This window comes from Myotis nattereri (genome assembly GCF_964212035.1).
Source record: "Myotis nattereri genome assembly, chromosome: 7".
Taxonomy (NCBI): domain Eukaryota; kingdom Metazoa; phylum Chordata; class Mammalia; order Chiroptera; family Vespertilionidae; genus Myotis; species Myotis nattereri.
In genome coordinates, this window is record NC_138082.1 from 1,097,469 (window position 1) to 1,113,450 (window position 15,982).

Genomic DNA, 15,982 nt, shown 5'->3' on the forward strand with positions numbered 1-15,982 from the left:
TGTAATGATTATAATCACTAGAGGCCCGGTGCATGACTTCATGCACAGGCAGGGTCCCTCCGCCTGGCCAGCCATCAGGTCTCCCCCCTGCTGGCACCCACTCGGCTGGCCTGGCGCCTGCGGCAGCTTCTGCATTGAGCACCTGGCCCCTGGTGGTCGGCACGCATCATAGCGACTGGTCACTCTGCCATTCGGTTGATTTGCACATTAGGCTTTTATTATATAGGATACTGGCAAAAGTTAAAGACAAGGGTTGGGGGGGGCGGGGAGATTAACCAAAGAACGTATATGCCTATAAGCACAACCCATGGGCACAGACAACAGGGAGGGGAAGGCCTGGAGGCGGGAGGCGGGGGAGGGGGAGGAGGGGGAGGGGAGAGGAAGAATGGGGGGCCAATGGGATGAAAAGGAGACACCTGTAATGCTCTCAACAACAAAGACAAAGTAAGCTTTTCACATTCCTTCCGAACCCTCCGCAGGAGCCTGGCCCGGAGCCGCGGGGCGCGGAGGTGGCCCGGCGGCCACTCAGACGGGGACGGGACGGCCCAGGCGACCATCCCACCCGCCGCCACCCGCCGCGAAGATGGACCAGGGGTGACCCATTCCCGGCGGAAGGGAGCGCAGGGACGGAGGACTCGCTCACCAAGCTTCCGCCCCAGGCTCGCCGCAGCACCGGAAGGGCCCGGGCCCCGACGACGTCACGTGAGACGCGTCCTCACATTCCCTCCTCGCGCCGGGTCAGCCGCGGCCAAGGCGCATGCGCACCTCTGCTTCCGGGCGCCGGCCCCGCCCCCCCACCAGGCTCCGCCGCGCCGACCTGTCGCAAAGGCCGCGTTGCGGCGGCGAGCGAGCGCCTCGCTTTACGTGCGGCGCGGCGGCGACGGCGGCCCGCGTCTCCCCTCCTGCCGCGCGCGGGGCCGCGTCCCCGGACGGTGACCAGCAGCACCCCAGCCCGGCCGGCGCCCCCCGCCTCCGCCATGCCCCCCAAGAAGCAGGCTCAGGCCGGGGGCAGCAAGAAGGCGGAGCAGAAGAAGAAGGAGAAGATCATCGAGGTGAGCGCCCCTCCCCCACGCGGCCGCCCGAGGGGCGCCGCCTCCGGTCCCCGCCGCCCGGGCGCGTGGGGCCACGTGTCCCCCGCTCGGCCCCGTGCGACCCCCGCCCGCCTCCGGCTCCCGAGGACCCGCCGCATCTCATCGCCATGGCGACGCGGGCGCCCCCGCTCCGGCCTCCGCCTCTGCCCTCCCCGGGGAGCGACGCCTCCCCCTGCCGCCCTCCGGGCCGCGCGGGCCGGGCCTTCCGGCGCTGCTGGTGGAACGAGCTCCCGGGGCTGGCGTTTCGGGCCCTGGCCGGGCGGGCTCGGGCCTTCGCGGAGGGAGGCCCCCACCGCTCCGAACGAGGCCTCTCCCGAGCCGGCGGGACCCCGATTGCGGTTCCGACACGTCGCGGGGCGGCTCGGGCCCCGGGCGGGCGGGGCCGGCGCCGGCTGCGGGCTCTGGGCGGCGGCCGGGGGCGAGGGGCGCGGGGGACGCCCTGCACACACCCCCGCCCCTGCCAGGGGCCTCCCCGGTGCCCGCCGCCACCGCTCCTTCTCGTAACCGACATGAGTCGCTTCTCCTGTAGCCGGGAGAGCCGTGGCCTGTTTTTCTCCTTCTTTTGCATAAAGCGCACCTGGACGACGGGCAGCCTTTCCCAGGGGGCTTGGTGCCTTCTGGGTGGAGCCCGACCAGCACGCATTTCCGGGGCCTTGAGATGCGGCGTTTGTAAGTGGTTTTCGTTTGTAATCAGTCCTGCCGGCGGGACTCGATGAGCGTGTTGATGGCGAGCGGGTCCTAGTCGCTTTGGCCGCGTTCCAAACCGGAAGCGGCACCTGGATTCTTTTTTTATTTTTTATTGTCAATATGTGTTTTGTGTGTGTTTTCTGGTTGTTTTTGTGTGTTTTATTTTCAGAGAGAGGAAGGGCGAGCGATAGGAACATCAACGGTGAGAGAGAATCGCAGACCGGCTGCCTCCCGCGCGCGCACACACACACACACACACACACACACCCACACCCACCCCCATGGAGCCCGCACCCAGCCGGTGCCCTGACCTCCTGGTCATAGGTCGGGGCTCGGCCACTGACCCGCGGGCGGCACCTGTGTTCTCACTGCCTTTGGTACCGTGAGGACGGGCAGCAGCTCAGCCGGCGGGGCACCCCGGGGACGGTGCTCCCATGGGGACGGTGCTGAGTGAGCAGGGCCTCTGAGGGCGGCCTGTCCGCCTCCTTGATGAGGTGCATTAACCTGCTTGACCGGGTGCGGAGGAGAGCCCTGGCGGAGGGGGAGCCGCCTGTACCAGAGCAGGTTACCTGGCGGGGAAGGGGCTGGTTTTAAATAAAATGGAATTCCCAACCGGTTCACTCCCTGGGTGTTAAGGCTCGGGGAGCCCTCCTCCTGGAGTGACCGCCTGTGTCTAGCCGCCTCCGTGTCCGGATGCCCAAGTCTGAAGCACACAGGCTCCCTCCTCGCGCCTCGCCTCGCCTCTGGGATCTTCTCTCCCTGGTTGTGTCTTAGCCAGGACGGGGGTTGATTGCACCTCTTCCCGCCTCCTGTCCCCCCGCCCCAATCCGGCCAAGTTTAGGTCAGGTCTGTCCCCCCGCTAAGGAGCAGGAAGTGTGACTGCAGATTGCAGACGGCCGTCTTCAAGAGGAGGCGTGCCCTCCGCGGAGCCCGTGGTGCTCAGGAAACCTGTCTGCCCATCGGCCGGTCGCCTGGCGAGGTGCTTCCGGGAAGTAGATTCTCACTCTGGACGCAAGGACTTGGTGTGGCGTCAGATACACCTCGGCTCCCGGTCACCTGTCCCTTCAGAGCTAGCGCTTGGCGGGGCGGGCGCGGGCTCCGTGTCTGGGGACGGAGAGAGGAGAAGCCAGCCGTCTGGGGTCCTGCACAGCTCACTCATTTCTCGGTGGGATGAGTACTAGCGCGGCTTTTCACGTGAGGAGACGGGCACGGGTTAAACGCCTGCCTGGGGGGAGGTGGCAGGGCACAGGGCGGGATCAGACCCGGGACGTCTGGCTCCAGAGTCCGTGCGGTTCCCTTCCGTGCCGTGTGTCCTCTGGGGGTGACCCTTGTAACTCGCGACCCCAGGCTCCTGTAGACCCACTGCGCCATAAGAAAACTGGCAAAGGAGGGGATTTGCTTAGTCTGTTGGATAGAATGTGAGCCGTCTGGCTTCAGAGCTTATGCTCTTAAAGCGGGTGGGAACCTTTTCCTGCCAAGGGCCACACACAATTATCAGCTTAAAAATGTTAACAGCTCATCCCTGGTGCCTGGGCAGGGCCAGACCAAATGATTTCAAAGGCCTTCTACAGCCTGAGGGCTCGACGTTCCCCGCCCCGTCTCAAAGCATCACACAGGACAGCCTGCCTTATTAACAGCTAGAGGCCCGATGCACGAATTTTGTGCAAGAGTAGGCCTTCCTTCCCCCAGCTGCCGGCACCGGCTTCCCTCGCAGCCCTGGCTTCATCCGGAAGGACGTCCGGTCTAATTAGCATATTATGCTTTCATTATTATCATAGACTAGAAGTCCGGTACACGGAAATTGTGCACTGGCAGGGCGGGGGAGGGGGTGTCCCTCAGCCTGGCCTGCGCCCTCTTGCAGTCCAGGACCCCTCGGGGGATGTCCATCTGCCGGTTTAGGCCAACTCCCCCAGAGTCAGACATCCCTCGCAGTCCCAGGCTCTCGCAGTCTGGGGCCCCCTCACTCCTTACCTCCCGCCTGCAGCGGAGCAGGAGAGGCTCCCTCCACCGCCACTGCACTCACCAGCCATGATCCCGGCTTCTGGCTGAGTGGTGCTCCCCCTGTGGGAGCGCCCTGACCACCAGGGGAGCAGCTCCTGCAGTGAGCGTCTGCCCCCTGGTGGTCAGTGTGCGTCACAGCCACCGGTTGTCCCGCTGTTTGGTGGATTTGCATGTTAGGGTTTTATTATGTGGGATGTTACTTCAAAGGACTTGAACATTTTTAAGTTTCCATGGCTACGATTATAGACTGTATCTATATAATAAAGAGCTAATATGCAAATGGTTGTGACGCCCTCATGCATCACGACTGATCAGCAGGAGGCACAGGTGGGCGGGGACTGCTGTGAGGATCGTGGGGCTCCCGCACTGACAGGGCGCAGGCCAGGCTGGGGGACCCCCGAGTGCACGGATGTCATGCACCGGCCACTAGTAATAGTGTAAGATTGCTAAGAGGATTCCATAAAACACGTTCAGGAATTTGTTTGGTGACTGCCAGGTGCAGACGTGCCCCCATCTCTCTGGAAGAAATAAGTCCTGACCCGGAGACGTGGAAGAGCAGGACTTCTTATCTCGAGGCGGCGCAGTCGGGTGCCACACGGGGCCATGGGAGCGCGTGCTCTGCGACCTGGGCCTGCACACCGTGCCGTCGTCCTGAGTGCCTGCTTCCCCGTGGCCAGGCCCCCGCAAGGGCCGGTCTCCTGGTCTCCGGGGTCAGGTCCTCCCTGGCCCTGTGGCCTTTAGTCGAGCTTTGCTGCTGCTCTGCTCCGGCGGGGCGTGGCTGGGCCCCAGTTGTGCTCTTCTCGGCGCGGTGTGTGCAGAGGCTGCCGCCTTGGATTGGGGGTGCTTTCTCCCGAATCTCCTCACTGGTCCCTCCACGGGAGCTCGCTGTTGGTAGAAGGGAGGTGTGGCCCTTCGCGCCTGATGCAGAGGCGGTAGGAAAGGACAGTGCTGAGCCGATGGGAAGAGGAATGAGTCAGTCCTTGGGTTTAGGGCCCACCCTAATGACTGCCGTCTTCACTTCCTGCACCTGCAAGGACCTGCGCTCGGAGAGTCCCAGGAGCCGTGACTGGGGGGTTGCTGTTCACCCCGCTACAGCCCTGACATGGGAGCTGGCGCTCGCGCAGCAGCTTCTGGGCGTTTCCGCGCCGCGTGCTTACTCGGTGTGAGGAGGTCGCCAAGGGATTGGTTAGTGCCTGGCACATACGAGCGTTCCATCGGAAGGACTGCTCCTTTTAATGGTTTTCCCCGATCACGACGTCACTATTCCCGATTTAAGGAGCATGCTGCTTTTTAGTTGGGTATGCTCAATTTTACTATTTCCACTTTAGCAACAACCGGGAATGCATGCTTCTCAGTGGTTTGAGTTCTTCAAATGTAATTGTTTTGAGAGGACAACGACCCAAAAAATCAGACTAGAACTTAATGTATCTTCTTTGCAGTGTTTCCAAAACTGTTCAGTAGAGCGTAGTTCTTCAGGGTGCGTTGAGGAGAGTGCACTAGAGGCAGGGCGAGTTTTGAAGTTGCTGCCTGCGTCTCCTCTGTGGTACGGCTCCTGCTGTCTTAGAATTAACAGCCCGTTAACTGCGCCTCCTAAAGGGACCGCGGGGCTTCTCCTTCCAGTAGCGGCTCTGCACTCGCTGGGCGCAGGGTGCGGCCGCCACCGTGCTGGGGGGGGAGCCTGGTGACCTGAGTCAGTGGTGCCTGGACTTGATGGTCAGTGTTTTGCCTCTGTGAGTAGCATAAGAAAGACTAAGTTTCTTACCCATAAGTAAAGGAAAGAATGGTTTCAGATGTGACTGGAAAAGTAGGTAAGAAATTACTATAAATGGCTAAGATATTTTATACTCTTTTTTCATTTAGGACAAAACTTTTGGTCTAAAGAACAAGAAAGGAGCAAAGCAGCAGAAGTTTATCAAGGCTGTCACTCATCAAGTTAAGTTTGGTCAGCAGAATCCACGCCAGGTAAAGATTTAAATTCTGCATTTTCTTTATTCACAGTTACAGATACTCGGTATCATGTTTCTGCATCCTGTCAGCTCCCTCAGCAGTGCCTCTTAGCTCTTCCCCGAGCCGCTCTGAGACGGTCCTAACCGCGTCTGAGGCCACACACTGGCTGTACACGCGCACCCTTCACTGCTTACAAGTGACCCCTTTGCTTCCACGTAGAGCCCTTCTGACTCCAAGAGCAGTTCCACAGGAAGTGCCCGGTGCGTACGTTCTTGCAGGCACGGGTGCCCTTCTCTCTGTGGCCTGAGTGCATTCGGAGGCACATTCTAGATGAAGCAAATGGGTTTCTAGTTTTCATCCATTTGTCGGATCACTTCCATCAGATTGTAGCACTTCAGATTTTCACTTGCAGTGCATGAGTTACAGGAACTAAGAAGTAAAGATTTTTTAAGATTTAGCAGTTTTGTGCCATAGTTTAACCACACCCTTTAATATATATTGAAAGGCATTGTAAAACGGATGTTAGTGTTACATGTCACTGGACAATGAAAACAATTATATGAAATCAAATGTTTATGTTATATCTGGGAATATTATAGGTAGCACAGAGTGAAGCTGAAAAGAAATTAAAGAAAGATGACAAGAAGAAAGAATTGCAAGAGCTAAATGAACTGTTCAAACCTGTAGTTGCTGCTCAGAAAATAAGTAAAGGTAAACTTTACATTTCAGAAGTATTATTTTTATCAAATGTGACTCATGTTTAAGACTCTTAATTTGTTTTGATATATATTCTGATCATAAGCTGATTGTATCTGCTATGAAAATGATGCTCCCTTTGTCAGCATTATCTGTCATTGACTTTCTCACAGTTCCTTTACATATGTGCACAGCTGTGTCATTGTGCAACGTTTACTCCAGCCACTAGCCCCCCAACTTGAGGCAAAATGAATGATTTAGTTGCTGTGTGATATCCAGTCTTTGGTAGTAAACAAAGCAAACCTGTGGTTCTGTAAATGGAGGCCAGACTCCGGCAGTGTGCCTCCGTTTGTGTTCTCTGTACCTGCTGCCTCCTGAACTGCAGCGGGACAAGTGCTTATGGAGTAACTTACATGTGTGTTCGGTTCCCGTCTCCTGCGCCCCCTTTGCTGTTGTTTTTTGTTTGTTTGTTCGTTTGTTTTGGGTTTTTTTTAAATAAAAGAAACAAAAATATATATAAAATGCAATAGAAGAACTTGAAAAAAATGTCATATCAAACACCCGCAAGTGGTGTTTTCCTCTCACATCAGCGAGCAGGAAATCAGAAGTTAACCAGGATAATTGATCTCACCTGGAAGCTGTGCTGTAGGGCCTGGCAGAGTGCATTACACATACCTGTGCCGTTTGCACAGGTGCCGACCCCAAGTCTGTGGTGTGCGCCTTCTTCAAGCAAGGGCAGTGCACGAAGGGGGACAAGTGCAAGTTCTCCCACGACCTCACCCTGGAGAGGAAGGGCGAGAAGCGAAGTGTTTACATTGATGCAAGAGATGAAGAACTTGAAAAAGGTATTTTTAAAAACATTTTCTTAAAGATCAATGTCTCTGGGTTTGTTGTTACTAAGAATATCTAGTAACTTGAATAGTACTTTGGTATTAATAGACTGTAAAGAATAACTGTTGTTTTTTTGTTTTGTTTTCATAAAATCTGAATTTATTACATGATGCCCTTTGATTAAGCAAACGAGGGTGATTAAACACCAGTTACTTCTGGATTTGTCTCCCACCTTTTCTGACAGCACTGCTTTCCATTTGCCCGAGTGCTTAGGGTCTGGGTCAGTAATCTCACACTGTTGGCGCTCACCTTTGGCGTCTGAAGGAGACACATGGTCACACTGGCTGCAGTACAGCCTCCTGTCCGCGGAGAGGAGCAGTGTGCTCGGGGAGCAGCAGGTAAAACACAGCACTCAGTCTCCGTTTCCTCTTTCTAGACACCATGGAAAACTGGGACGAGAAGAAGCTGGAGGAAGTGGTGAACAAGAAGCACGGTGAGGCGGAAAAGAAAAAGCCCAAAACGCAAATAGTATGTTCTTTTCTTGCATTGAGTGGATTTATCTTTAGGGACAGTCATGCTGTTCGTGTTGTTATTCGTTACGTCACTGGGGTCTTTTCATAAAGGGGGGGGAGGTGGACTTCGTTTTGAAAGTGGGCACGTGTAGGTTACAGAGTTCAATTCTTGGTGAGAAGTCGCCTTTGAGAACCTGTGGCTGAGTCCTTCCGTCCTCTTCTGAGCGGCCTTTCTTTCTCAGACATGGGCGGCACAGGCACATGTGCCAGGAAAAGTTCTCTTCCCATTTTTTGCAAAAGAATGGATGGCGAATGTTACACTCATCCACTTAACTAAGAATTCTGTTTTGATCAGAGAGTTTTTAAAGCACACGGTGCAAATAGTGTTACAGGTGAATTGTGGAGTCAGTGTTAATGTTCCAGTGTCGCAGGAAATGTACTTTTTAAAATTGGTGCCTCATTTCTCAGACCCTGCATCCATGCTCACAGTGTTACTATCGCGCAGTCACAGGGGAAGCCTCGCTTGTGCTAGGACAGTTCTAGGTGCTGCTTCTGTCGGAGGCCCCTCTCACGGCCACCAGAGAGGTGTACCCGGACAGGACAGCCCCTAGCCTGTGGGAGAGGGGTCCCAGCCTCGATCTGGTCTTCTCACATAAATGAGTTTACACGAGGGACCTCGACAGCGTTGTGAAAAGCCAGTTCTTCAAGCACTTAGAGCAGGCACCTTTATTGAAAAAGCAAAGCGAGCAAACTATCCATCTGGCTCCGGAGCGCAGACGGGCACTCAGCTACTCTGAAGAGAGGTTGGGTGAGGTCCAGGCGTCGCACGCCCTCCTGTCTGTGGTCTCAGAACCTCTCTGCTGACGGGCCTGGTGCAGATGACTTCTCAGGCCCCTGCTGACAGTGTGGCCTCCCAGAACTCACCAGCAGCACCTGCCCGTGGCCTTGCCAGCCCGGGCTGTGGGCGTCTCTGCTTTAGGGTGAAACGGCCCTCCCCTCCCTTCTTCCCTCCCGCCCTGCGTTCTCTCCTAGGGGTTTGTGCCAGGGGAGGTGATGGCTGCCGCACTGTTGGCCTGTTAACTTCCTGTCTCAGCTTCCCTGGGCCTCCTGCCCTGGAACCTGGAACAGTTTTACTTGGACTTGTAGCTGTTCAGGAAAGAAATATGGACATTAGTGTTTCCTTCTTGGAAAGTTTATTATCTGAGGCTTTAATACAGTTGCATCTTGCACCCATTTATGTTCTTTTTTTAATTCATTTGAGAGAGAAACATCAATTAGTTGCCTCCTCCACTTGCCCTGACTGGGAATGGAACCCGCAGCCATTTGGCATACAGGACAGTGCTCCAACCCACTGAGCATACTGGCCAGCGCCCACTCATGTTTTGAAGGGTCACTGTGCTTTATGTTCCTTATATACCTTGCTCCCTTCTTAGATGTAAGAAATTCCCTGTAATTTCAAATAACTCAAACCGTGCTTACATCATTATTGCATTGGTTTTTAGGTCAAACCAAAGCAAAATCATTGGTTTTATTATAACACTTATATTTTCTTTCTCTTATTTAAAAATCAGACTTCAGATTACATTTACAAAGGCTAAATGGAACAAGTCCTTTTGTATAATTCAGAATGTACAACATTGTCAAAGACAGAAGTTTTATCTAGGTCAGTGGTTCTCAACCTTCTGGCCCTTTCAGTACAGTTCCTCATGTTGTGACCCAACCATAAAATTATTTTCGTTGCTACTTCATAACTGTAATGTTGCTCCTGTTATGAATCGTCATGTAAATATCTGATATGCAGGATGGTCTTAGGCGACCCCTGTGAAAGGGTCGTTCGACCGCCAAAGGAGTCGCGACCCACAGGTTGAGAACCGCTGATGTAGATCCTCTTTGAAGAGCAGTTACTGTTAAGTATTTTAAGACTAACGCGTATGTACATTTCTGTACAAAGGGTGCTCTGTGCCGAGTGGTAGCCTAAGGTTGTAAGAATGTATTTGTTCTGTATACGTGAGCATTTACCTTGGAAATGGACGATACTGAGCTGCTGCTTGTGCATAATATTGTCTCTGTAGGTGTGCAAGCACTTCCTTGAAGCTATTGAAAACAACAAATATGGCTGGTTTTGGGTATGCCCCGGAGGCGGCGATGTTTGTATGTATCGTCATGCACTTCCTCCTGGATTTGTATTGAAAAAAGATAAGAAGAAAGAAGAGAAAGAAGATGAAATTTCATTAGAAGATCTCATTGAAAGAGAGGTAACTAGTATCTTTTCCACCATAAAAAGAAAAGGCAGCATTTATTGTGAAATGTTAATATTTACCACTTGGGGGCAACAGCATGTTGTTATGAAAGAAAAAATAGGCTCTTTCCCTGAAGTTGCCTTACTTTTTAAGTTTCTTTATGTGTAGATCCAGCCGTAATCATTAGCCAAGTAAGACATTAATTTTAGGATTAGGAAATAATTTTTAAGTACTAGCCACTGGGTTGTCAAATAAATCGTTTCCATAAGATTGATTTACTAGTTTTATCAGTTCATTAAAATGCTTAGTCAATATTCTCATTGATGAATCGGAGGGAAGTGGAGGGATGGGAAAAGATTAACCAAAGAACTTACACATTTACATGCACGGCCTGTGGACACAAACAGGAGTGTGGTGAGGGCCTGGGGTGGGTGGGGTAGGGCTGGGTGGAGAGGCGCATCTGTAATACTGTCAGTAATAAGTGTGCGTGTGTGTATATTTATTTTTTTCTTAATGAAGGAGACATAATGGGGAAATTCAGAGTGAACTTGAAGTCTTTGGATTTTTAAAAATATATTTTTATTGATCTCAGAGAGGAAGGGAGAAGGAGAGAGAGGGGCGGGGAGAAACATCAGTGATGAGAGAGAATCATTGATCGGCCACCTCCTGCATGCCACCTACTGGGGATCGAGCCCACAACCTGGGCATGTGCCCTTGACCGGGATCGAACCCGGGACCCTTCAGTCCGCAGGCCAACGCTCTATCTACTGAGCCAGACCAGCTAGGGCTGAATTTGAGGTTTTTGATGTTTCCCTGGTGTCTTATTTTTCACCATTTTGCTAACCGTTCCCGTTGTGTGGGAGGGGACGGCTCCCCTGATCAGCATCTCTGGGCTCGAAAGGAAGGTGGGGCTTATTGAAAACAGTCTCCCGCGACTGCTCTGGCTCAGCACAGAAGCTTATTCTAGGAGTTAGCCGATACCACTGCACGTGATACAGAGATGCTGAGGTGCCTGGAGATGCCAGCTTGAGGCTGTGCGTTCTGAACTGGATCCATTTCACCGTGTGTTGGGTCATTTACATCGTGTAACTGTCTGATATTAGGACTTTAAAGGTTTGTTCTCAAATGGACGTGCTGCTGGAGTCTCACGCTGCAGGTGGTAGACGGTGACAGGAAGCGTAGGCTGTGGAGTCGGGTGCAGGGGGTGTTTGTGCTCCGGCTCCCCCGTGTGCGGGGTGTCAGCCTTTGGGAGATGCCCGTCGCGGGTGCTATGGGGCCAGGTCGGAGTGATGGAGACTGTCTGGCAGCGTCTGGCAGGGACTGTCCCCAGGTGATTGCGAGCTGGTGGCTGGCCCTGAGGAGCAGGGGGCATTCTCTGCTGCTCTCCTCGCTGAGGAACACGGGGAAGCAGGGACGTGGCCGCTGCCGCCATGCTCTCACGGTCACTGTTCTCAGCCGTTCGCTTACAGGGCTTCTCGGGGCAAGTTTCACTCGCCTCCGTTTCACAAAGATCCCTAGTTCAGAATGACACCCTCCCTGCCACGAACGTAAAAATAAGCCAGTTCTAAATGTCATGACTTCGTAACAGGCAGAGGCTTCAGTGCACGAAGAGAAAGCGACGACGCTGGGATGGGGGTGGAGGGTCATGACTCTTCTCTCCGCAGCGCGCCGCCCTCGGTCCAAACGTTACCAAGATCACCCTAGAGTCTTTCCTCGCCTGGAAGAAGAGGAAGAGACAAGAAAAGATCGACAAACTGGAGCAAGACATGGAGCGAAGGAAAGCAGACTTCAAGGCGGGGAAGGCGTTGGTGGTACGTCCCCAGGCCCAGGGGGACTCTGTCCCTCCTCTCGCTTGTCCCTTGTGCCTGGCAGGAGCCTTCCCTAACCGTGTGTGTGTGTGTGTCTGTGTGTGTGTGTGTGTGTCTGTCTAACGCTGCGACCGGGAAGTGTTGAATCCTGTCCTGAGTCCATGTCTTTGTGTCCGAGTAGATCAGTGGTCGTGAAGTATTTGAATTCCGTCCTGAACTGGTTGACGATGACGATGAGGAAGCAGACGATACGCGCTACACACAGGGAGCAGGCGGTGATGAGGTAAGAGAAGCGGGCACCCTCTCTCACTGGCTGAGGGGATGGAGTGACGGTGGAGCAGTGCGGGTAGGAGTGGCCCCTCAGGGGCCCTGGTCAGATCCTGACTCACCTGGGCATCACCTGCCCTGGTCTCCACCCTCGTCCCTGATGGGGCAGGCGCACCCTCGTCACAGGATGCTCGCGAGCATCACAGGAGCCAGTGAGCACATGTCCTTCCCAGGACTAGGGACGTGCCTGCTGCCTAGTTCCGTGCTATGTGTTAGCTGTAAGAAGTGTGTGTGTGAGTCTCCCTCTAAAGAAGAAAGGACTTTCTGTTTAATATTTTATACCAAAAAAGAAATCATGAGACAGAAATACTAACTAAAGAAAGTGCAGGCCTGGCTGGGTGTCTCAGTTGGCTGGCGTGTCGTCCTGGGCGCCAAAAGGTTGCAGGTTCATTTCCTGGTCGTGGTGTGTGGGCACTGACCGGTGTTTCTCTCCCTTCTCCTCTCTCTCTAAAAAGGGGGAGAAATCTATAAAAGTAAAATTTCAAATTAAAACAAATAGTGCAGAGTGGGAAGCAGGAGGCATTAGCACCATCGTTTGGTTGTAGGCAAACTTAGTAATAGCCGAGAGCGGGCTGTTCTGTATGTTTATAAAGTCCTGGCTTCTGTCTTGCACTTGAAAGATAAAACTGCCGTAGTCTGTGTGTGGGAGTAGGATGTCAGAGGAAGGAGCTTGAATACGGCATTGCTGTTTTTTCAAGAAGCTTAAAAAGTAAAGTTTGGCAGTAAATCGTGTTTTCCCTTGACGGCAGCGATGATTTTGTCCCGTTGAGGTAGAGACAAGTAGGTGGTGGAGATTGTTCTCACTAGAAACACTTTCTTCCGGTGTTTTTAAGGTTGATGACTCGGTGAGCATAAACGACATCGATGTGAGCCTGTACATCCCAAGAGACGTGGACGAGACGGGCATCACGGTGGCCAGTCGTGAGCGATTCAGCGCCTACACTGCAGAGAGAGACGGTAAGGCGCTCCCTCGGTGACTCAGAACCAGGGCGCTGTCCGACGGGGTTAGGCCAGGCTTGACCACCCTCGGTGCCCACGGGCTCTGACTGGCAACGTGAGTGTGTGGCGTGACCGATGGTAGAAGCCCTGAGGAGAGTGGAGGCTGTCGAAATGGGTGCAGTGAACCGAAGCCAGAAGGGGACGAGAATGTGTGGGACGAATTTCGAGGCGGAGATTTTGGTTGTCAACAGTGGCCCTGGGCCCTGGCTGGGGTGACTTCCTTGGTTGGAGCCTCCTCCTGTACATGGAAAAGTTGGGGTTTCGATTCCCCGTCACCACACATACGGGAGGCAGCCACTCCATCTCTCCCTTCCTCACTGAAGTCAATAACCACGTCCCCTAGTGAGGATTTTTTTAAAAGAAAAAAAAAGTAGGTGGCATTGGGCCCACCCTCCTCCCTGGGCGCTACCTGTCCCTCGCTCAGCTCCAAGGCCCCTCTGCTGCTGCAACTTGTCCCGCAGCCTCGTGGGCTCGCTTCTGCCTCTAACTTTCCAAATAAGCTTCTCGTAGTTTGAGGGAAAGTGGCCTTGCCTCTGACACTGTAGACGCTCGCGGGCGGAAGCGGTTGGACAGTCGTTGAGCTGAAAGAACTCCCAGGTGCGCAGCAGGAGGAGAACTTCCAGAGCACACGGCCAGCATCGGGTTAGGGCCAGTTTCAGGGAATCAAGTGGGTGACTTGGCAATGACTTTCAGTTGCAGTGAGGAAGGGGCTGCAGGAAGAGGTCCCAGAGCTCACCGGGCAGTGGTGTGTGAGGAGGGAGGACAGGGCATGGTCAGGGGCTGGGCTGCTAGGGTACGAGGAAGCTACGCGTACCTGCAGGCCGTGGGAGAGGGCCTGGGAGAGGAGGAGAAACCGGGAGGGGAGAGGCTGCCCGTTATGGAAGCAGGAGCTCAAAGTATAAACAGTGCCTTCGGCTCGGGACGGAGGAAGGCTGGTGGGTGTTGGCGCTGTGTCAGGCGTCCTTTTCCAACCAGAAGGAGCCCTGAGGGGGGACTGGAGGGGAGAGGTAAAGGTTTGACCTGGTTGCGATGAGGAGAAGTGGAAAGAATGCTTCCCAGGGCTGAGTCGGGAGAGAGAAGGCTGACCCTCGTCACCGTAAGGAAAGGCCGTCCGCCAGCAGGCGCCTGGAGGCCGGTCAGTCGCCAGTGCTCCCGAGGTCATGGCCCCAAGGCGTGGTGGTCGGATTTCTGCAGCTTGTGGGTCTCAGGGGGCCAGTGAGCGTTGCCTGTGTCCGTGTTGGTGTCGCTGGCGAGGCACGGCCACGTCTGCAGCTCCTTTGCGCGTCTGAGGAGCGGGAGCCGCGTGGCCACGTTCTCTGCTCGCAGGCTGATGACGGGGGTGTTTCTGGGTTCACTCGGTCCCGGCATTGCCCCGTGTGGCTGTGCAAAGCCGAAAGCGAAGGGGCCGCTTACCTCGTACGTGTTCCTATCCCATAGCCATTTGTTCGGACAAAATACCGGTGTACGTGGGTGTTGACCGTTAGAACCTAATTGCTGGTCCTGGAGGGAGCGGTTGGGGGTAAATCTTGCCTCTGAGGTCCGAGCCGCGAGCAGGCAGAGGTTGGAGGGGAGACGGCTTGTGCTTGTGCTTGTGCAGGTGGCGGGGACGGTGCAGCAGGCTCACCCCTCAGCTCAGGGGCCGGGACAGGCGGTTCCCGCTCGTGGCCTCAGGCCGGCGGGGGACGGGGGTCGTGTGGCCTCTGTTGGTCGGTCACTGACAGCGGTGTCTGTCTCGAGGCCTCACTGTTTGCCGTTCTGTGTTTAGAAAACAAGCTGAGCGAAGCCTCAGGGGGCAGGGCTGAGAACGGCGAGAGGAGCGACCTGGAGGAGGACCACGGCGGGGAGGGCCCGGAGGACGGGGTCGGCGCGGCGGTGCCCGTGGACGAGAACCTCTTCACCGGGGAGGACCTGGAGGAGCTGGAGGAGGAGCTGAACACACTGGACCTGGAGGAGTGACCCCGCCAGAGGGTCCGTCAGCCGCCCCCAGCATGAAGGGAAGGGACTGCACTCATTCCTTCCACCTAGAACTCGTCCGCGGGACGGCGGTCCCCATGCTGCCTCCCAAGGACTCCTCTCCCTCCTGGTTCCTCCGGCTCCCTCTCCCTCTCCCAGGAAGTGCAGGCGGTGAGTGAAGCACCTCATGGCAGAGGCGTCGTCGTAACTGTCCACTCGGGGCGGGTGTCCTGCTCCCCGCGTCTGGTGTCATTGGCATGTGTCCCCGCAAGGACACGCGTGTACAGTTAAGGACCCTTTATTTAATGCCGTCTCGCGGGTGGTGTCGTTTCTTCCGTATTTATGTGTTAAAAGGCTGCCTGGAACATGAGCACTGTCCTTCCGGAGGCACCGGCAGTGCAGATTCCGTGTTCATGTTTTGGAGAAGTGGGTGGACCTTTAAAGTGAACCTTCTTTCATTGACAGACCAGCTGCAGTGCCCTGTGGTGAACTGTTTAATCGTATCCTCTTCTTTTTTGCCAATAAAGTTGTAAATAAAGACATCAGACATTAAAACCCAAATATGGGCCTTGTGTTTTACGGTTTTCTGCGAAAGATTTCTTGGCATTTCTAGCTGGAGGACTTTAACTGATGGCTGTTACCGTGAACTGTCCCCGGTCTGATGCTGCTGCAGAGCTGGGGACGGGCAGTGCTGTGGCTGAGTCACCACAGGAGCCTCGCAGGCTCTGCGGGGGGGGCGTAGGGGGGCAGCCACGTAACCCACCCGCAGTGACCGTGCTGCTGAGGCATCACGGGAAGCTCTGGGCAAGGTGCATGCTGGGCTTGATTATTGGAAAGGGGGTCAACAAGTCCCCACGCCCTGGGCCAGGAGCCTTTGGCATGGAGGTCCC

The 15,982-nt window shown here is 54.7% G+C and overlaps 1 protein-coding gene across 1 annotated transcript; it reads left to right on the plus strand.

Moving 5' to 3' along the window:
• The first annotated feature begins 354 nt into the window (after positions 1-354).
• On the plus strand, positions 355-15,653 carry ZC3H15 (zinc finger CCCH-type containing 15). The gene is made up of 10 exons (XM_081095550.1): positions 355-1,052; positions 5,640-5,741; positions 6,326-6,437; positions 7,115-7,267; positions 7,690-7,781; positions 9,838-10,020; positions 11,670-11,816; positions 11,995-12,096; positions 12,974-13,097; positions 14,905-15,653. Exons 1-10 carry the CDS (start codon positions 978-980, stop codon positions 15,093-15,095), a joined length of 1,281 nt encoding a protein of 426 aa, XP_080951676.1. The 5' UTR covers positions 355-977; the 3' UTR covers positions 15,096-15,653.
• The last annotated feature ends 329 nt before the right edge of the window (positions 15,654-15,982 follow it).